Source organism: Mus musculus, chromosome 3, assembly GCF_000001635.26.
Source record: "Mus musculus strain C57BL/6J chromosome 3, GRCm38.p6 C57BL/6J".
NCBI classification, from domain to species: domain Eukaryota; kingdom Metazoa; phylum Chordata; class Mammalia; order Rodentia; family Muridae; genus Mus; species Mus musculus.
In genome coordinates this window covers 152,129,399-152,151,269 of record NC_000069.6, presented here as the reverse complement: position 1 = coordinate 152,151,269, position 21,871 = coordinate 152,129,399, and the positions used below count along the sequence as shown (strand labels likewise).

The 21,871-nt window shown below is 43.5% G+C and overlaps 1 protein-coding gene across 2 annotated transcripts in view; it reads left to right on the top strand.

Annotated features, from left to right (window-relative positions):
* The window catches only part of Gipc2 (GIPC PDZ domain containing family, member 2), a 72,062-nt gene that overhangs the window by 14,631 nt on the left and 35,560 nt on the right, over positions 1-21,871 (top strand). Inside the window, exons 1-2 of one of the 2 annotated variants that reach the window (XM_011240165.2) lie at positions 9,742-9,811; positions 13,512-13,697. In XM_011240165.2, the coding sequence (XP_011238467.1) occupies positions 13,548-13,697 (150 nt within the window). In that variant the 5' untranslated portion in view covers positions 9,742-9,811; positions 13,512-13,547. Of the gene's footprint in view, positions 1-9,741; positions 9,812-13,511; positions 13,698-21,871 lie in introns of those variants that run through there. The other variant, NM_016867.1, reaches the window with a different exon arrangement.

Sequence of the window (21,871 nt, the reverse complement as noted above, 5' to 3'; positions counted from 1 at the left end):
AGTATGTGTGTCATATGTGTGCATGCCCTGAGAGTATGTGTGTCACATGTATGCATGCCCTGAGAGTGAGTACGTGTGTCACGTATATGCAGGTGCTCAGAGAGCTAGAGGACAACATTGGATCTCTTGGAACTGGAGCTACAGATAGTTGTGAGCTGCCATATGGATGCTGGGAATTGAGCCTGGGTTCTCTACAAGATCAGCAAGTACTCCTAACTGCCGAACAATCTCTGCAGCCATGATATTTATAATTTTATCACTTCAGTATACCCCTTAACCCCTTTTAAAATTGAGGCAGTGTCCTGTATGGTACCAAACCCCGTCTGTAAACAAGAAAGATCTTCAACTTCTCAAATGTCTTGCATTCCCTTTATTTATTTGTACGTGGAGTGCACAGCTATGGCGCGGGCGCGTGGGAGTTGGCTCTCTCCTTCCTCCAGGTGGATCCAGGAGCCTAACTTGAGGTGTTTGGTGACAGGCACCTTTACCCCTTATGTCAGCTTTGGAGTTTCGATTTCCCCTGTCTTACCTTCCTAAATTTGGGGGATTACATGACCACCAAACCCAAACCTGGCGAGCTGGGCGTGGTGGCACACACCTTTAATCCCAGCACTTGGGAGGCAGAGGCAGGCGGATTTCTGAGTTCGAGGCCAGCCTGGTCTACAAAGTGAGTTCCAGGACAGCCAGGGCTACACAGAGAAACCCTGTCTCGAAAAACCAAACCAAACCAAACCAAACCAAACTAAAAAAACAAAACCTGACTAGAAGCATTCTGAACACCTGTTCTATACGGTTGGTAGTGACTCGAGAGGAGTGGTTTTAAGAAAGCGACAGAGGCCTGGGAAGGGAAGGCACCATGAGCTGTTGGTTCGTGTCCCCTGGTGTCTTCCAGGTCCTAGGAAAAGTGATACTGTGTCATCAAGAAGGAGCCACCATTGAATGATTCCTAAAAGTCTGTGTGTCTCCTGGAAGGGTTTCTTCTGTTGTTTTTCTTCTGTCTCCTGAGGATAAACCCCTGAGCTAGTCAAGGCTGTTCCTTGAAACTTATTATTCAGAACAAAGTAACTAATTAACAAATAGCTTTGGGCTAGCTGCTTGCTGAGCTAGAGAGGAGAAAGGCAAGAGAAGAGGTGTGGCTTCTCTAAGTTAGGATACAAGCAAATGAACCTTGGCCACTGCCACAGGAACTGCAGCTCTTGTGTGGCTGAGTGTTTGGGGTATTACAGGTCTAGCTGGAAGTCAAAGCTGGGACTTTGCTGCCACCAGCGAGGTCCTGCAGGTTTTCTGGATATCTGGAAAACAGGAAGGGACCTCAGAGTTTGCTAACGGCAGGCTGTTCACGGTTGAGAAATGTATCTGCCCTCTGTTAGTGGCTGAGTGGGTTAAGAACCCAAGCACTGAGAAGGCATCTTTGTTGTGTGTATAAAAATCTCCCTGGAGATAAAGTCTGGTAGAGCGACAGGTCCAACTGTTTTTATTTGGCGGCTGACACCCAGGATCCACATGTCAGTTGGTAAAAGTCACAGGTTCCTAAGTTACAGTGTTAAAGTGGCCTTGGAGGGATACACAGTGTGAGAGTTAAAGAGCTGGGGATTCTGCATCTTTGTTATGATCATTCGCACGTCCAAGTGTCACTTTCATGTAGAGGTGGCTGGTTATTTGGTGTTAGCACCATTTCCTTCCTGACGCAGGGCCAACTCTGACTCATCTTCCCAAACTCGCCTTCTGGTTTCTGTCAGGATGTTCCCCCTTCTGTCACTGTCACTTCTGTCTCTTTCTGAATTCGTTGTATTCCCCATTTTCTAGCTTGATTTTCCTGTCTGTAAATATGTGTGGGAGAAGGGAAGTACACATCAGGAAACAGGAAGAGTGTGGTTACTGCTGAAGTCCTAGTGCACCCTTAACAAGTGCTACCTCATCTAAAGCGAGGATTCCTTCAGAACCTCTAGAAATTACCTTGATCCCCCGTGGAGGCAACTGGAGCTCACAGTATAGGTGAAGCACTCAAGTGCAGGGCAATGTCTTTGATCCCAAGTGTCTGTCCAAACCCAAAGTTTGTTTCTTCATCTGTTTCTGCCCAACTAACACGGTTAGGCTTGCCTGTGAATCTCTGTGTAGCCCAAACTGGACTCAAAAAACACCATCCTCCTCTTGCATGTCTTCCTTCAATGCTGTACAGAATGATTCTTTTTTTTTAAACAAAAGGTCTACATATGTAGTTCTGGCTGTCCTATAACCCATGAGGTAGACCAGGATGGCCTTGAACTCACATATGTCCACTTGCCCTGCTTCTGAAGTGCTGAAATTAAAGGTGTGCACTGCTATGTCTGCCTCCACAGCTGATTCTTAACTCTATACTCAAATTTTTCTACTACTAAATGTGTGAACATTTTTACCTCTCTGTAATAATATTTTAACCACCATCTATCTGCACACACAATTTAAAACATAATATATTAATTGATCATAATATTAGAGAGGAATATACTTTTTAGTATACAGATATTTGGAGAAAGTAGAAGACACATGAAGCAATCAGGCATTTGTATCTACAGGTGGTAAAATAATGGATTTAACTAATGAAAACAGAATAAAATCCCACGGAATGTTTATATATTCTCTCATTCCTTTCCCACTTGTTTTGTTTTTTAGGACAGGGTCCTACCCTGGGACTTAGCATGTGGCCCAGGCTAGGTTGAGTGTGTGGTAATTCAGTGTAAGTCTCCTAAACATTGGGTTTATGGTGTGGACCACCGCGTCCAGCTTGCTTTTTCTTCAGATGTCACATTTATACTTTGTAAATGTCTTAACTATTGGGTTGTGGCGTGTGTGTGTGTGTGTTTGTACATGTGTTTGTGTGTGTGCGCATGTGTCTATGCATGTATGCATGTATGTGTGCATGAGTACATGTGTGTGTATGTGTGTGTACACATATGAAGGTCAGAGGAATGAAACTCAGGCTACGAGGCTTGTATGGCAAGTGCTCTGACTTGCTGAACTATCTTGCTGGCCCATGACCTTTTTAATTTCAGTTTTATTTTTCCTGTTTTGTTTACGTATTGGTGTTTTGCCTGCACGAACGCTTTGCACTGTGCATGTGTCTGGTGCTGGAAGGGGCCAGAAGAAGGCCTTGAGTGCCCTGGAACTGGAGTTACAGGCATGTGGATGCTGAGAATTGAAGCCAGGCTCTGAAAGAGCAGCCAGTGCTCTTAACTTCTAAGCCATTACTCCAGCCTCCCATGGAAATCTAAGATAGAGAACGACCAAGTAATGTCTGTGAACACTTGAAATGATTTATTGCAACACAGCAACACCAGGAGCTGACTGAAATGCACGCTAAAGGTTAAATAACAGAGGCAGTGCACTGGTTAGGGATGTCGCTGTCTGAAATGAAGGAATCTTGCTTTTGCATAAAACAAATGGGTCTTTGATTGGCATGGTCACTGCAGTCTAGGAGAATTCAGAACAAAGAGTACTTACTTCCCGTATAAAACAGTCAGAGCCTAGGCTTACATAATTACATTTCCCACTTTGTCAGTCTGAATATCTAACAAGACACTTGAAAATTGTTTGGAATGTTTCCCAATTCTTCACCAAGCCAGGCAGTTCATGTAGCATCTCTGAGCCTTCCAAACCTTCTGCAAATGCTAGCGTCACCTGATCATTGTGACAACCGAGAGCTCTCCCAGATCTCAGCTATTTCCTTAGAGGTTGGTACCACCCACCCCTGCCCTAGTCCTGTTACTTGGCTCCCGGCTCCTGCAGGCGGTGCTTCACACCGGGAGGACAGAAGACCATCTCAGCTGAGTTTAGGCTTCTGGATCAATCTTACGGAATGCGTTGGTTCTTCTCTAGATGTTGAAAATAGAACTCCAGGCAAGCACTGAGCCACAGTCCTGGCTCTTACAGGTTTATAATATGCAGAGTAGAGCACGTGGTTGCAATGTCTCAGTGTCACAGGTCACCGCAGCTCTGCACAGGTTGACAAGGTTCTTGACAGGTGGTGAGTCAGCATGGTGCAAAAGAAAAGCACAGGCTTTGAGGTCAGATAGGGAGGTGGGTTGGGGAAGGAATTCCTCTGTGTGTTATTGCTAGGCATAGAAAATGCCATGGCGGGCTTATCCTTAGCATACAATTCTGCCAGTCTACTAAACGTTCTGCTAAACATGCATCCATGTTCAGTAGTCAAAGCTAATTTTCACCCCTCCCGATACCCATTAAGTCTCCTAGAATTTTGGTAATTATGTTCATATCATGGCCTGAACTGGCTGATTTTGTGTGTCAACTTGACACGAGCTGGAGTTATCACAGAGAAAGGAGCTTCAGTTGAGGAAATGCCTCCATGAGATCCAGCTGTAGGCATTTTCTCAATTAGTGATCAATAGGGGAGGGCCCCTTGTGGGTGGTGCCATCCCTGAGCTGGTAGTCTTGGGTTTTATAAGAAAGCAAGCTGAGCAAGGCAGAGGAAGCAAGCCAGTAAGTAACATTCCTCCATGGCCTCTGCATCAGCTCCTGCTTCCTGACCTGCTTGAGTTCCAGTCCTGACTTCCTTTGGTGATCAACAGCAATGTAGAAAGAGTAAGCGGAATAAATCCTTTTCTCTCCAACTTGCTTGGTCATGATGTTTGTGCAGGAATAGAAACCCTGACTGAGACATGGCCCTAGAAGCCTAGACTGAAAGTCTAGGGATGGTTATCAGTGTCAGACACAGAAGAGTAGTTCAAGCACAGTCTCTCCCAGCACCTAGGCCTTAAGAGTTTCCTTTATTTTTAATTAAAAGTTGTTATTACTGTTGTAATTGTTAGTGTGTGTGTGTGTGTGTGTCTGTCTGTCTGCCTTCAGACATGTGTCATGGCATGTGGATGCCAGAGTGCAATACTCAGAAGATGCTCTGTCTCCTCTCTCTTCCTCTTCCTCTTCCTCTTCCTCTTCCTCTTCCTCTTCCTCTTCCTCTTCCCCTCCCCTCCCCTCTTCTCTCTCTCTCCCCCTCTCTCTCTTTCCTCCTCCTCCTTCTCTCTCCCCTCTTCTCTTCTCTTCTCTTCTCTTCTCTTCTCTTCTCTTCTCTTCTCTTCTCTTCTCTTCTCTTCTCTCCTCTCCTCTCCTCTCCTCTCCTCTCCTCTCCTCTCCTCTCCTCTCCTCTCCTCTCCTCTCCTCTCCTCTTCTCTCCTCCTTCTCCTCTCCCCTCCCCTTCCCTCTCTCTCTCTCTGTGTCTCTCTTTCTCTGTCTGTCTCTGTCTCTCTCTCTCTCTGAAGGTTTCTCCCACTCTTTCTGCCATACTTGCTACCCCAAGCTCTCTGGTCCTGGCTGAGTCTCCTGTTCTGCCTCTTGCTTTGGTATTGTAGCACTGGGTTTCAGGTGCCCACCATCAAATCTGGCTTTTTCACAAGGGTTCTGGGGACCAGACTCAGGTCAACAGGTTCAAACGGCAGGAGCCATTCCCACTGAGCCATCCCACCAGAATCTTCTTTTTAACACATGTTTTAGCCTCAACACACTCATACAGGACCATGCCAGTTGGTCCTTTTAAGAAGAAATGAAAACGCAAATAGGAGAGCATACAGTTATATCACACACCCAAATAATGCAGACAGCAAAAGAAGTTGTGAGAGCAAGGATAACCTGGGATAAAGTTTACCTAATGATAACCAAATTGCTGGGGGTGGGGGTGCAGGAAAGAAGGAGATTGGAGGTGAAAGAGCTTGTTATCCATTTGCACTGAAATAGCAGCAGGATTCCTTTCCATCTCCCATCCTCCCATCTCCCCTTCTCAGAGTGGTGAGGAGGGCTACACATCACAGGATCTGAGGGAGGCTGGGGGAAGGGAGCATGTGTGGTCATAAAAATAGAAGCAGGCAGCACAGACACAGAGTCAGTTCCCAGCCTGGAGCCAGGGCCTGTACTGTGCGTTCTGGTGTGGTGACACATTCTTGGGAGCTGAGCGTGGTGTCCAGCAGTAGCCAGCCAGCCTTCTGGGAACCCTTCTGACCCTGCTGGCTCCTCTCTCCTCCTCCAAATACTCTGCCTGCCCCAGTACTAGGGATCTTGAAGGCTGAATAGACATGATGCTGGCAAGCAGAGGGTGGGGAGAAACTATGGTGGGAGCAGGGGGCAGAGGGCAGAGGGCAGAGGGCAGAGGGCAGAGGGCAGAGGGCAAGGGGTTAGGGAGCAAGCTTAAGCAATTCCCAGCACAGAGACCTTTACGTAGACTTGTGACCTACCTTCCACAGAGCCCTTTCAGCCCTTTCTCCTTTTCCCAATGTCTGGTCCTAAAGATCTCCATCTCTAGGCAAGAAAAGAGTCAAACCTGAGCAACCCCAGCCTAGCAGAGATCGCACACATAGTCTGCAGTAAGGGAAATCATGCCTGTGTGTTTAGCCGCCCCCTTCCCACTTACCCATCATTCATTTCTTACATGTTCCAGTTTCCAAATAAAGATTAAAGTTCCTGAGGTGGTCTCCCTCCTTCTCCCAAATTCTTTAGCCTCACCTAAGGATTCCAAAAGGACTTTTTCCTAACAACTTCCAAATGTCTTGGTCCAGAATAAATATCCATCTCCCAGTCCCTCTGCCCTCTCTTTCAGATAGTTTTTCTAGTGTATCCTTCTCCAAGTGTTCAGCTTGATGTCTGAATTCTTGCTCTAGACTGTAGTAACAGAACACCTTCCTGTTCTAGACTGTGGTAATAGAGTACCCTCCTGCTCTAGACTGTAGTAGCAGAGCACCTTCCTGCTCTAGACTGTGGTAACAGAGTACCTTCCTGTTCTAGACTGTGGTAACAGAGTACCCTCCTGCTCTAGACTGTAGTAGCAGAGTACCTTCCTGCTCTAGACTGTGGTAACAGAGTACCCTCCTGCTCTAGACTGTAGTAACAGCATAGCCCTCCTGTTCTAAACCATAGTAACAGAGTGCCCTCCTGCTCTAGATTGCAGTAACAGTGCCCTCCTGCTCGTTCTAGGCTGTAGCAACAGCAGCACCTTCCTGTTCTAGACTGTAGTAACAGAATGCCTTCCTGCTCTAGACTGTAGTAACAGAGCTTCTTCCTTGGTCGATGGCATTTTCACAGCTGAGTGTCTCCTTGTGCCATAATTCAGGCCTTATTTTGTTTATTGGTGTGTGTGTGTGTGTGTGTGTGTGTGTGTGTGTGTGTGTGTGTGCCAGCATATAAGAACCCACAGAAGCCAGAAGGTGGCATGGGATGCCTGGGGCTGGAATAGGAGGTGCTTGTAAACTCCCCGACATGCATGCTGGGAACTGAGCCCCCAGTTCTCTGCAATGTAGCAAGTCTAACTGCTAAGCCTTCTCTCCAGTCCCATGCGGGTCATTTTCAAATGTCACCTTCTCTTTAGGCATTTTATTCTAAGTGTTACGGGTCAGCATCCCAGGCCAAGAGAAACAGAGTTCTCTGTTCTGGAAAACATGGTGGAATATTTAGCTTAAAGATTCTCTGGATGCCAAACGACCGTCTTTACCACTGTATGTTCATGTTTGCTGGTGACTGGAGAGCTTAGTTCACAAATTCTATAATGCTTATATGCCATCCCACTGTGCCAGGATGTAAACTACTGACCTAGTTTCCTCGCCTGGCTGTGTTCCTCCCCATCTTCTGCAACAAGGGGGAAGACATGTTAAGAAAGACAATTGGTTCAGAAAGCAGGAAACAGAAGCACCGTTTGATTTATGATGTCTTGAAGTTGGCAAGTAGCTTACATTCCTCAGATGGGATAAGCTAACCTATCTCCTCTCCTTGTAGGGATATTGTGGGAGAGGTCATTGTCTCACTTGCTGGGTTAGCGCCTGGGTTGTGACCACACAGGCAAGATTAAAACTCAAGTTCTCCTGCCCTTCTCTTGGGTCTCAGGACCTGCCTTGCGATTTTGATTTTCTTGGATAAGTAGTTCCCTCAATTAGACCTCATAGCAGAAAAATTTGTTCCTTCAGTTATTCTGGGAAGTCATCTGGTGGTTTAAAAATATGGATTTGACTTTTTTTTTCTTTTTTTGATAGAATTCCTTTGTCATACTATTTTAGTCATTAGGAACACTGGGAAGTAGTGGTTGTGTGGGCCAAGGATTACACAGAATGATTCACTTTTTATTTAAGGCTTGCCATTGCTGACCTCGGAAGGCTAATTTAGAAGTGAATCATTTATAGAAAGTTCTACCCTGTTCGAGGCAGGGCTTTCTACAATATCCTCATGAGGGTCTAAATAAAGCACACAGTATCATGTTTCTAAATGTCTGCCTTGTTGCCAATTTTATATCTTTTCTAAGCTGTGAAACTGTTTCTAGTGACTACAGGTATTAAGGCTCTGTGTATATAGCATGATGCACTATTTGAATCAATACTAGAGATTTAATGTGTATGTTATAGTGAGAAAATACTAGGCAGGAGATTTGGGAATGACTGTTTATAATACAGAGAAATGAATATAAATAGTTTAAAATTACCAGAAATGACATTAAAAGAAAGCTTTTCAATTATTATAATTCAAATCGAGCAATCATGCTTTGATGGTATTTGTACCTTTTTTTAAAACACCTAACATGCATGACTTTTAGAGCCATTTACAAGAAATTCATTTTGGAAGCTGTCTTACTCGTTTAGAAAGTGAACAGTTTATTCCACAAACTATTTAGTTTTACACAACATAAAATGCATAATCTCTGAATTATAGAAGCTTCTCACTGAAGACTGAATTTAACTTAACACCATAGATAAAGAATTGTGGATTAGGAAAAACAAACAAACAAACAAACAAACAAACAAACAAACAAACACCAAACCACTGAAGCCTGAATTCTTGTTGTGACTTTGACCTTAGACAGACAAACTCTCTGTGGTCTGAGCTGATGCCCTGTCTGCTGAGAGCACAGGGCTCCATGCCTTCATGTCTGAGTCAGAAGGATTAGTTGTGCTCAGGCTGGGAGGTGATGGGGGTTTAGATGGCCCTGTACAGATGTTAGAGCTCAGAGACGAAGTGGAGGGCAAAGAGCTTGGAATTAGTTAGCCGTGGCTACAGCCCTTGACAAAACTTCTTTTTTACTCTGTAAGCCATTATTTTTTAAGGTGGGAGAAAACAGGTGAAAAAGCGAGACTGCAGATATAATTCAGTGGTAGTGTATTCTTAAGGATGATTTGGGGAGGCAGGCTGTGCTGGACATGGGGCCTATGTGGAAGTTGGAGGACAGCATTCAGCAGTTAATTGTCTTCCACCTTGTGCTGAGGCAGGGCCTCCCTTGTTCCTGCCTAGGTGCTGCATACGTGAGCTTTCGGATGATTCCGTTTGCCTTCCAGCTTCTATGTGGGAATATTGGGATTATAGATATGAGCAACTGCATTTAGCTTTTGTGTGGATTCTAGAGACTGAACTCATATTGTCAGGCTTTCGTGGCAAGCACGGTAACTCCTGAGCCACCACACTGGCCCGGAAGCATGATCCTATCATGCTTGGGACCACGCCCTAAAACAAACAGATAAACAAACTCACCTGTAGGTTGCTTATCCCTTATCGGAAAGGCTTAGAATTTGATGTATTTTGGATTCCAGTTTCATCTTGGATTTTGGAATATTTGTACATTTAACACAAAGTTTATTTACAAATTGTTTAATCTCACACACATAGACAGAAGATAATGGTGTATAACACTTTAAAAAGTAATTTGGGGCAGAAAGCAACAATTTTGTGATATAGAATATTCCACAGTATATTCAGGTACAAGATGCTTCGGATGGTGGAACATTCTGAATTTGGGCTTTCAAATTAATGTTGTGCAACCTGAAAGATACCTGGATCGGTTGTAACTTCATGTTGTGTAAGTATCTGGTACCCATGATGCATCATTGTCTCTTGTCCTTAATACTGATCTTCTTTTATTCTTTCGGACTTCCATCTCCTCAGCGTGTTGTTTTTAGTGTTATAGTTGGAGTAGATGCTGGTATCCACAGTGCTTTAGCAAAAGGGGGAGCCCATGTTGAAGCAGTGTACACCTCACCCTAGAACCAGCATAGTCAGGAAATAGTTTTGAATTATAAATTATGAGTTGCCTTGGTCATGGTGTCTCTCCATAGCACCAGAAAACTGACTAAGGCCTGGGGATCATATAGCAGAAGATGCTGATATTTTTGGAAGATTTTTTTTTGATAGGGTCATTAGACAGTCTTCACTGGCCTAGAATTCACTATATAAACCAATCTTTAAAACGTAGACAATGTGAACATCCCAGGTTCAGCAGAGAAGTTGCTCTCTCCAAGGATCAGAGTTCAGATCCCTATCAGGGCTCAGAACAAACTGTGACTCTAACTCCAGGGGGATCAAATAACCTCTAGTGTCCTTGGACACCTTCACTAAGATGCATCCCCCTCCCCCGAGACACATATACATATCCATAATTAAAAATAAATAAATCTGAAAAAAAAAAAGAGAGAACAACCTAGGTCAAACCTAGTCATTAACAACAGAAAGACAACCTCATGGTTTTCTTGGTGTAATGATGGAGTGAAAATCCTCACATGAGAGGGTGCACTCTTGGTCTATTCATTTTCAATTTCCCTTTTTTATTTTCTGTAGTGACAATGACTGACATTTCTACCATTCTTATTTGAAATAAAGGGTACACAAAAAAGCAAGATTCTTGGGAAAACTGAGATATAAGAAAACAGTTATGAAAATTTTTAGTATCACTACTGTAGGTAGCCACAGGAGATAACTGTTTCAGCTGCTTACACTTAAAACAATCCATGGGGACTGGAGAGATGGCTCAGCAGTTAAGAGCATTGACTGCTCTCCCAGAGGTCCTGAGTTCAATTCCCAGCAACCACGTGGTGGTTCACAACTATCTGTAATGGGATCTGATGCCCTCTTCTGGTGTGTTTGAAGACAGCTACAGTGTACTCACATACATAAAATAAATCTTAAAAACAAAACAAAACCTGAACCTATAAGAGTGGCTGTGTCTCTGATACTTTTGCCTGCTTTTGGGACTCTCTCCTGTTGGGTTGCCTTGTCTAGCCTCCATGTGAGGGATTGTGTGCAGTCTTTTTGTATCTTGTTGTGTTTGATTGTTGTCTGTTGGAGGCCTGCTTTTTTTCTGAAGGAAAATGTAGGGGGAGTGTTTCTGGGGAAGGAGAGGTGGGTGAGGGGGTGGGGTAGGTAAGCGACATACACGAGGAGGGAGGAGTCCGGGGAGTGGAAACTTCGGTGGGAATGTGGTGTATGAGAGAAGAATCTATCTGCAACAATGAAAAAGCCACATCCACAAGCAATGCACTTCTAGGGTCGCAAACCATAACTTCTTTATTCACATATTGTTGGAACACTAGAATCTTTGGCCAGCGTAGTTCCTGTTTAAGAAAAACATCAAACAAAAGAGAGCTGGAAATGAACTTCCTGGAGTTTTAACAATAATTTGGGTGTGTTTCAGGGACTCGTTCATCTGTCTGTGGGCTAGAACATCTCCTGATGCACTAGGGACAAGTATTTACTCTGTGCTACCCACCAAGTATCCTTGTAGAATATATAGTTACTCTGTGCTAACCACAAAGTATCCTTGTAGAATATGTAGTTACTCTGTGCTAACCACAAAGTATCCTTGTAGAATATATAGTTACTCTGTGCTAACCACAAAGTATCCTTGTAGAATATATAGTTACTCTGTGCTAACCACAAAGTATCCTTGTAGAATATGTAGTTACTCTGTGCTAGCTACAAAGTATCCTTGTAGAATATGTAGCAGCAGCGCCACCATAGGAAATGTAGCATCAACTTATAGCGCTGGTTCTGCACTTAGGCCTTAGGTGTCTTGGCCAGATCAGCAGTAACAAGTACATGGTAGGAATTTAAAAACACCAGGAAAGTAGCAATTAAAGTATAAATACACAGTAAGAATGCTGGCCATGGGCTGGAGAGATGGCTCAACGGTTAAGAGCACTGACTACTCTTCCAGAGGTCCTGAGTTCAACTCCCAGCAACCACATGGTGGCTCATAACCATCTGTAATGGGATCTGATGCCCTCTTCCGGTGTGTCTGAAGAGAGCAATGGTACTCATACATAAAATAAATAAATCTTTAAAAAATGCTGTCCACAAGTTACCATTTAGTTTAAAATATTGAGTAATATGATTTATTAGTCAGGATTGTCTAAAGGTATAGAACTGATAGAATTTATATATACATATATATTCATAACATTTAAGCAGTTGTATTTGTTAGTCGTTGACACACAATTTATTCCTAAAATATTTCATCCACTCTTTAAATTGTTCCCCCGTCTCCTGTGCTGGGAACTGAATCTATTAGCAACAAATAACAACCCTAGTGCTTCACAAGGAGCAGGAGAGCCAAGGGAAAGCAGCCCAGAGGGCAGTCTTTCTGTGTAGAGAACCTGTACTAGCTGGACCTGCAGGCACATACATGGGCGGGAGGGTATTTATTCTAGTGAAGCAGGCTGCAAGGCTCAAGTCCCAGAAATATAGTGAGGTAGCTTTTGTATAAACAAAAGTTTTAGCTAATTGGGGAAGATTTGTGGAATATTGGTCCTTGATGGGCCTTCAATAGAAAGAAAAATAAAAAACAAGCTGGGCTTTGGTGGCGCACGCCTTTAACCCCAGCACTCAGGAGGCAGGGGCAGGCAGATTTCTGAATTTGAGGCCAGCCTGGTCTACAGAGTGAGTTCCAGAACAGCCAGGGCTACACAGAGAAACCCTGTCTCGGAAAAAAAAAATTCCTCCCACAAACCTGAGGCTTGATTTGTGCTAGGCAAGAGGTCCACCACCAAGCTACACCCTCAGGGTCACTTAAATTGCTATTTTGAATCATTATGATGCAAAAGAAACAAAATACTTGTTTTTTAAAAAGATAAGGAGGGTGGCGGTACACTCCTTTGATCCCAGCACTCAGGAGACAGAGGCAGGTGGATCTCTGTGAGTTCAAGGCCAGCCTGGTGTACAGAGTGAGTCCAGAATAGGCTTGTTATACAGAGAAACCCTGTCTTGAAAAAAACAAACAAACAAACAAAAAACAAACAAAAAAAGATGTACTTACTGGTTTTGATATGGTTTCGGGAATAGAACTTATATTTCAGAGAGGGTCATTTAGTTCAAACCACTTTGAAGTCAATGGGAGTTGAACTCAGGTCCTTGGCTTTGACAAGTAACGACTTTGTGACTGTAAGCAAACTAATTTATTTTGCTAAGTCTCCATTTCCTGTTTGTAATATGAGGATAACAGTGTCCTTTCTATAGTAATTTTGAGTGTTAAATGAGAGTGTGGATGTAAATCTCTTAGCATAGGGTCTGGTCTTCAGAAACGTTGAAGACATGTTGCCTAATGCTAGCAAATGAAAACGTTGTCTCAAATCTTACCCACGCACCAACTACTAATATACTTTATGACAGGGACTTTTACATTGTAAATTGAGGCCTATTTCATTCAATACATATTTATTGAATAAGTTCATCAGTGGTCAGGGTGTTTTGTTGAAGACTAATCTAAAGGCTCTTTTCTCTCTTTGCAGATCTTATTTTGTACCTTAAATACGCCTAAAATTGACATGGGAAAGCTCCTGGGTGGGCAGCTGGGCCTTGAGGATTTCATATTTGCCCACGTGAAAGGCACAAAAAAGGAAGTGAATGTTTATAAATCAGAGGATTCGCTTGGACTCACCATCACGGATAACGGCGTGGGCTATGCTTTTATCAAGGTAAGCTTTTGAAAAAAAAAAAAAAGACAATTTTTCATATCAAAGAGAGTTACAAATTCTCTTCGGGGAGAGCTAGCCAGCTCAGATGGGGTTCACAAATTGGTATTTCACTTTTATTTTAAAAGATGTTTGAAGACAACACTTTTGAAAAACTTTTTGAAATTCTTCTCTTTTCTTTTCTTTTCTTTTCTTTTCTTCTCTTTCTCTCTCTCTCTCTTTTCTTTTTCTTTTTTTTCTTTTTTTTTTTGGGGGGGGATTTTCGAGACAGGGTTTCTATGTATAGCCCTGCCTGTCCTGGAACTCACTATGTAGACCAGGCTAGCCTCTAACTCAGAAATCTGCCTGCCTCTGCCTCCCAAGTGCTAGAATTAAAGGCATGTGCCATCACTGCCCAGCTGTACAGGTTTTTTGTTTTTGTTTTTGTTTTTAAAGAAGATACTCTTTAGAGTTATCTCAATAATCTAATTCTTTTGTTTTTATACAAAAAAGAGTAATATAGAGTTGTAAGGAAAAGTTTAAAATAGTATGAAAGTGAGAATAGCCAAGTAAAAATTCTGCTGTAATGAGTACAGCCAAGCCATCCTCTGTGTGTGTGTGTGTGTGTGTGTGTGTGTGCGCTGTAATGAGTATAGCCATCCCCATCCCCTGTGCATGTGTATGTGTGTGTGTGTGTCCAAACAGGTTGGATTAGGAACCCCTGAGCATGCTAAAATCTGTGCCTGTCCAAGTGTATAATACAAATAGCTTAGCATTTGCACATAACTTGTGTACATCCTGCTGGATAGCTTAAAGCATCTCTAGACCTCTTATGACATCTATATAAATAGTTACTGTATCACGTTGCTTAGAGACCAAGGAATGTCTGTATATGTCCAGGACAAACACAATTGTTGCATGCTCTCTTGAGGCAGTTCCTTGTTATGTATTCAGGCTGTCCATGGACTCCTGAGTTCAAATGGTTATCTTGCCTCAGGGTTGGCTGCTGTATTCTCCAGGGTTCTTTATAGTCACAGAACTCTTGGGATGTCTCTCTATATTAAGGGAACTTGTTGTGATGACTTACAGTCTGCAGTCCTGTCCCGAGCTATTGTTCTCGCCAGCAAGAACACACTCGGACGACCGGATTCTTCTGCAGCAAAAGCTTTATTGCTTCTTCAGGAGGGAAGACCCAGAACCTGGAAAATGGTGTTGCTTATATAGCCCTCAGCGTGACGTGTCAGCACCTGATTTGTTGCTTGCCCATCACCTCATTACTACACCCCGCGATGGGCAGTGACTTGGCGTGAATTCACTCTCGCACCTGCTCACAATGCTTGTTTACTAGTTAGGCACAGCGGGAGCCAGCGCTGTCTTGTAATGGCGATTACTTACGGCTCTCCACACAGTCCAACTAACCCAACAATGGGCAGCTGTGAATGGAAGTCCAAGAATCTAGTAGTTGCTCAGTCCCACGAGGCTAGTTGTTTCAGCCGGTCTTCTGTAGAAGTAGATTCCAACAGATGTGCTGGCAAGTAAGTGCAAGCAGGTGAAGAGTGAGCCTTCCTTCTTCCAATGTCCTTAAGTAGGCCTCTAGCAGAAGGTGTGGCCCAGATTAAAGGTATGTACCACCACACCTAGATCTGGAATGTGCTTTGTTCCAGGCTGGCCTTGAACTCAGAGATCTGCTTGCCTCAATCTCTTGGGATTAAAGGCTTGTACCTTGTTGCCTGGGCCTAAGCTTTTCATGGACACTGTGCCTCAAGATCTGGATCAAAAGTGTGTGTCATCCCATGTCAAGATCCAGGTCAGAAGCCTGTGTCTTCCAATCTAAAGATTTGGATCACAGGTGTGCCTTGAATTTCTGGATTATAGTTCACTCAGGCGTAGTCAGGCTGGTGACCAGGAGTAGCCATTATAGCTGCCTTAATAGCATCTGGCTTACATAGAATGCTCACCAAACACCAGCCACTCTGCATGCACTTTTGTTTAACCTTCACAGTAATCCTAGTTTGATTTATTTTAATTTAATTTTATGTGTGTGGTAGCACCCATGGCAGGGTATGGCTTGTGCGTGTGTGTGTGTGTGTGTGTGTGTGTGTGTGTGTGTGTGTATAGGTCAGAGGTTGATGTTGAATGGCTTCTTTAGTCATGTATTTTATGTTTTGAGGCAAGGTCTTTCACTGAATCTCGAGCTCACAGATTGTTAGGATGGCTGTCAAGTGAACTCTTGGGATTGCCTGATGTTGCCTCTCCATTGCTGGAACTGGAGATGCATGCCTGGCTCCTTATGTGGCTGCTAGAAATCCAAGCTTGAGTGTATAGCACAGACTTTGCCAGCTGAACTATCTCCCATTCTCACAGCAACCTTATTTTACTGCCACGATGCCTTTTTAAAATTTCCAATGTTGCACGTTTAAAAAAAGTTCAGTTTAATGAACGTTCATGTAGCAGTGCCAGTACAGTGATGTAAGAGCCATAGGGTCACACATGTCTGCTCCCCCAAAGGCTCCCTGTGCACCCTTCCAGCGACATCTGCCCTGAAAGGTGGTACCCACTGCCCCTTGCTGCCACCGACCGGCAAGCAGGGTTTCAGACAGATGGGCAAAGAGTTGGCCAGAAAAGGGTGACAGACACAGACACAAGGGAGTGTGCTGTATAAGAATGTAATTTTTCACAAAGTGAACACCAGTCTTATATAATACAGAAAACAAAGGGGTAGGGTGTCACAGCAGGCAAAGTACATTGAAGTATCTGACACAAAACAGAGGAATGACTTCAAAGGACTGACAGGAACCAGGTAATGTTTACAGTAATGATAAAACAGCCCTGCCTAGAGTCAGCTAATGACAGGTAAGGATTTCACACCCTAGTCACAATTTGTGCTACTCCTTTGAGCCTTGTGAAAGCTAGCAAGCACCAGGGGGTTCTGCTCTAGCAGACCTTCTCATGAATAATGCAATACCACCACCATCCCCTTTTTCCTAGGCCTTGGTAAATTCTTGCATATGAGAGTAACTTGGCTGTTCTTATAAGTATCTGTAGGGAATCTCCATTTGTCAGAAGAATTCACCAACTTTCTTCTAATATGCAATGTAGTCTGCTATACCTGGCTGTAATGAAGATTCTAGGTATACTTTGCTAAGCTTGCCCTGAGATTTCTAACTCTTATCCAGTAAAATACTGTAAGAAAGCAATTGCATGCAAGACTCTCCACAATATTGCAGGGACAAATCTGGGGCATCCTAGCTATGGGAATGCCAAGGTTCCAGGAGGTTAAGTTTCCTTGAAACTCTGCCTCGTGACTGCTTCCAGGCTTTTAAACCTGTCACAAGAGTCACTACTGGAGTGGATGTAGCAACTTGCTTCTTGAGATTTATAAAATCAAGCATTACATATCTGCAGTCTCTGCTTTTCTCGGTGTGACTTTGCAATGTGTCCATGGTGGACAGTATTACCAAAGTACAAAGACAGGATGAGGACGGTTAAATAGCTTGGTCGAAATTATAAGGCTGGGCAGGTTCGGGATTTGAACCCAAGGAGTCTGACTCTAGAGCTGGCATTTCTATGCGCTGAGCTAAGATTCAGTATAGGCTTTGCGCAGCGCAGCAAGTTTATCACGGATTTCTTTGCTGGTGCACCATCATTGTTAAAGAAGCAACCGTAGGGAAGTTCTCTTAGCTGTAGACGCCTCTCTAACTGCCTGCTCGATCGGAAGGTTATTTTTAGCTCTGCAGAAGATAGCAATGCACTGGAGGTGGAGTGGGTGACCAAATGGAAAACCCTTGAGCTGGGAAAGTCATGTGGGAGAGTCCAGGGGAAGTTCAGGACACCAGGTACAGGCAGCAGAGCCTGCCTACTTCTGCAGAGGAGGGCTCGGAAGCTTCCCTAGTGCTTTAGATGTCAGATGTTGTTCTGACATTCCAAGCTTCTGTTTCTATTTTCTTTTTTCTTGTCAAACACGTGCCTGTTTCAAAGTACGAGTCACTGGTCCTTTGCGGACAGAGGTCATGATAAGAAAGGACAAAGCCAACACACAGTCTACTTTAAAATGCAGATAGTAAAAATTATGTAAATTGGATAATTTCAAAATTGAAAATATTACAATAATTATAAAATAACTTTTATATATAATTTACCAAATGTCCAGTTTTTATCATTTGTTAATTTGCTGTGTTTTTCATACACATTTATATTTATATCTGTTTTTCTGTCTAGACTTATCCTTTTTACCCCTAACCACTTCAGAGTGTAATCACTAAGAACAAAATATTCTTCATGTTACATATACCCATAGTACAATTATGAAGTTGAAAAGAATCAAACATTGGTTTGACTTGACAAACTCATTCTCAGAGCTGGCGATGTAGTTCAGCGGGTACTACTTGCACGCACAAACCTTTGGGTTCTATCCCCAGCACAGCATAAGTGGCCATAGTGGCCACACCCATGATCCCCACACTCAGATGGTAAAGGCAGAGCGACCAGAAGTTCCAGGTCATTGTTGGCTCTGTGGAGGGTTTGAAACCAACCTTCTTTGAGCCCTAGTCTCACCACAAGACAAAACAAAGAAGGAAAAACTTATCTCTGTCCACTTTGGTTTTCTTGGTTATTTTCCCCACCTCCCCTCCCTTCTGTAAGCCCAGTGCGGCAGCCTGCTTTCTGATGGTTGTTCCACATCTCTGGAATAATCCCTTAGCTTTTTTTTTTTTCTTTTGGGAGGGGGTGGTTTTTCTCCTTAGTCTATTGATTTTGAGGCCAGCCTGGTCTACAGAGTGAGTTCCAGGATAGCCAGGGCTACACAGAGAAACCCTGTCTTGAAAAACAAAAACAAAAACAACAACAACAACAGCAACAACAACAACAACAACAAAAATGTGTGTGTGGGTACTTGTAGTGCACGAACCTCTGTGCATGCCTGGTGCCTGCAGAGGCTAGAAGGGGTGTCAGATCACCTGATCTGGAATAAAGATGGCTGTAAGTGCCATGTGGGAATTGCACCTGGGTCCTCTGCAAGAGCAGCCAATGCTTTTAACGTCGGAGCCATCTCTTCAGTCCCTAATCTGTTACTTTCTGATGTGTCCTTTTTTTAAAAAAATTAGGTATTTTCTTCATTTATATTTCCAATGCTATCCCAAAAGTCCCCTCTATCCTACCCCCCATTCCCCTCCCCCCCCTCCCACTTCTTGGCCCTGGCGTTCCCCTGTACTGGGGCATATAAAGTTTGCAAGACCAATGGGCCTCTTTCCAATGATGACTGACTAGGCCATCTTCTGATACATATGCAGCTAGAGACACGAGCTCTGGGGGGTACTGGTTAGTTCATATTGTTGTTTCTGATGTGTTCTTATATTGAAAGACAGGATATACTCTCTGGAGCAGGGAAATTATCCAAGTGCTGAAAATTACTCAGGGGACCACTTTGGAAGGGCCAAGACGAGAGGAAAAAGTTCTTTAGATTCTTTAGTGAATATAGAATAGTATAATTCTATATATACTAGTAAATAATGCATGTCTTTCATTTTTCTTGATTCTTTGGACCAGATAATACCCTGAGCAGTATTATTAAACTCTGTTCAGATACTGTGTGATTGTTAAAACACATTGTATTTCAGAAGTTTATATTCATTAACATCTCATTTAAATAAAAAAGGGTTCCCAAGTGTATAGGTGTATGTGGAGGCCATAGGTCAATGTCAGGTGGTGTCCCTCAGGAGCTATCTACTGTCTTTTCAGAGACAGGATCTCTCACTGGGATCTGGGCAAGTTCCAGGAGTCCTCTTGCTTCAGCCTCTCCAAGCTGGGATTAGACACACACACACACCACTCCTGGACTTTATATACCCATGCTTGCAGACATAGCCAACACTTGCGCTGACCGAGATATTGCTCATTCTTACTTGTTCTTTCCTTTCCTTTCCTTTCCTTTCCTTTCCTTTCCTTTCCTTTCCTTTCCTTTCCTTTCCTTTCCTTTCCTTTCCTTTCCTTTCCTTTCCTTCCCTTCCCTTCCCTTCCCTTCCCTTCCCTTCCCTTCCCTTCCCTTCCCTTCTCTTCTCTTTTCTTCTTTCTTTCCTTCCTTCCTTCCTTCCTTCCTTCCTTCCTTCCTTCCTTCCTTCTCTCTTTCTTTCGTCAGCTTTATACAAGCTAGAGTTATCTGGGAAGAGGAACCTATGCTGAGAAAGTGCCTCCATCAGATGCCTATAGACCAGTGGCCTTTAGTCCAGTTACTCCTGTTGTGGTGACTCCCAAACCTAAAATTATTTTATTGCTGCTTCGAAACTGTAGTGTTGCTATTGTTATGAATCATAATGTAAATATCTGTGCTTTCCAATGGTCTTAGGTGACCCCTGTGAAAGGGCCATTCAGCTCCAAAGGTCTGGGATTCATAGGTTGAGAGCTACTGCCATAGGCAGGCCTTTGGGGCATATTCTTGATTAATGATTGATGAAGGAGTGCTAGCTCGCTGAGTGCACTGCCATTCCTGAGCAGAGGGCCTTAGGTTTTCTAAGGGAGCAGGCTGAGAAAGCCGGGAGGAGCAATCCAGGAAGCAGCATCCGTCCATGGTCTCTGTGTCACTTCCTGACTCCTGGTTCTTGCCTTAAGTTCCTACCTTGGCTTCCCTCAAAGGGACCTAGGAAATCTAAGCCAAATAAACCCTTTCTTTCTAATTGCTGTTCTTTGTTTTCTGTTTTGGTGTCTGTGTGTGTGTGTGTGTGTGTGTGTGTGTGTGTGTGTGTGAGAGAGAGAGAGAGAGAGAGAGAGAGAGAGAGAGTTTCTTTATATAATCCTGTCTGTCCTGAACTAATTATGCAGACTAGGTTGCCTCAAACTCACAGAGATCTTCCTGCCTCTGCCTCCAAAACATTGAGATTAAAGACATGCCCCGCCATTCCCAGCCCTGGTGATGGTGTTTCATCATAACTACAGAACCCTAATGGACACACCCACTTCCTCAGTTTTTATTCCGTTGGCTCAGGAGTCCGGGGCTCAGGTCAGACGTAAATTAGCCAGTGTTATGCTCTCACACACAGAGCATCCTTGGGTGCTCTTCTCCTGGTTTTACCTTTCTGGTTTCCTGTTTCTGCTCCACGTCTGTGGCCCACAGGTGCTCTGACTCTCTCTCCTGCTGCTGTCCGACTTCTGGTGCCTGCCTTTCTCCTTCTGGCCTGGGCGCTCTCTGGTGACCTTTCTATCATCTCACAGCTTGGGTGATAGCGTCTCATTGTTAATCTGACCTTTAATTCACAGGTAAGAGTCATGCATCACTTCTAAGTCTTTTACATGATTAAGCTTATGTATTGCCTTATTTTAAATAAATTTATAACACATATTAAAAAACACCAAAAGATATATATGAGAACACTGCAATTTGTTTTTGTAATTAATCAAGAGAAAAAAATAGGCTTCAGGTGAATTAAGACATCAATTAAGATTAAAAAAATTCAAAATTAAATGCAGATTCTCAAATCCCTTATTGGGTTAAAAATGGTTATCTAACAGTGTATTTTATAAGTTTTTTTTCTCCTTTAGATGTCAATCTTTTGTTTAACTTTGTTATTTTCTGCCACAGTTTAGAAACTAGATTTTTAAGTGGTATGCTATTGATTCTCTTCAGAATTCTCGGTGCCATCTAATGGATTTTAGACCTCATAGTGAAACTGCATTACAGGCACACTGTAGAGAATTAAGCTTTAATAAACTTTAATAAACTGGCACAGGCTCCCCTTATTTAGGAGCCAGATGCAGGGGTATTGTAAGTTGCAGGCTAGCCTGGGCTACTTAGAGAGACTGTGTCTCTAAAAACCTAAATCCAACAAAACAGGCTGTTAAGATGACACAGTGGGTAAAGATGCTTGCTGCAAAGCCTGACAATCTGAGTTAGGTCCTCAGGACACACACGGAGAAAGGGGAGCACTGGCTGCTGAGCGCTGTCCTCTGACTTCCACAGGCATGCCAGGGCACTCCCATACATGTGTGCGCACATGCAGACACACGGGCACACAGACACACAGACAGACACAGGCACAGACAGACAGACAGACAGACACAGAAACACAGGCACACACAGACACACAGACACACAGACAGACAGACACAGGCACAGACAGACACAGGCACAGACAGACAGACAGACAGACAGACACAGAAACACAGGCACACACAGACACACAGACACACAGACAGACAGACACAGGCAC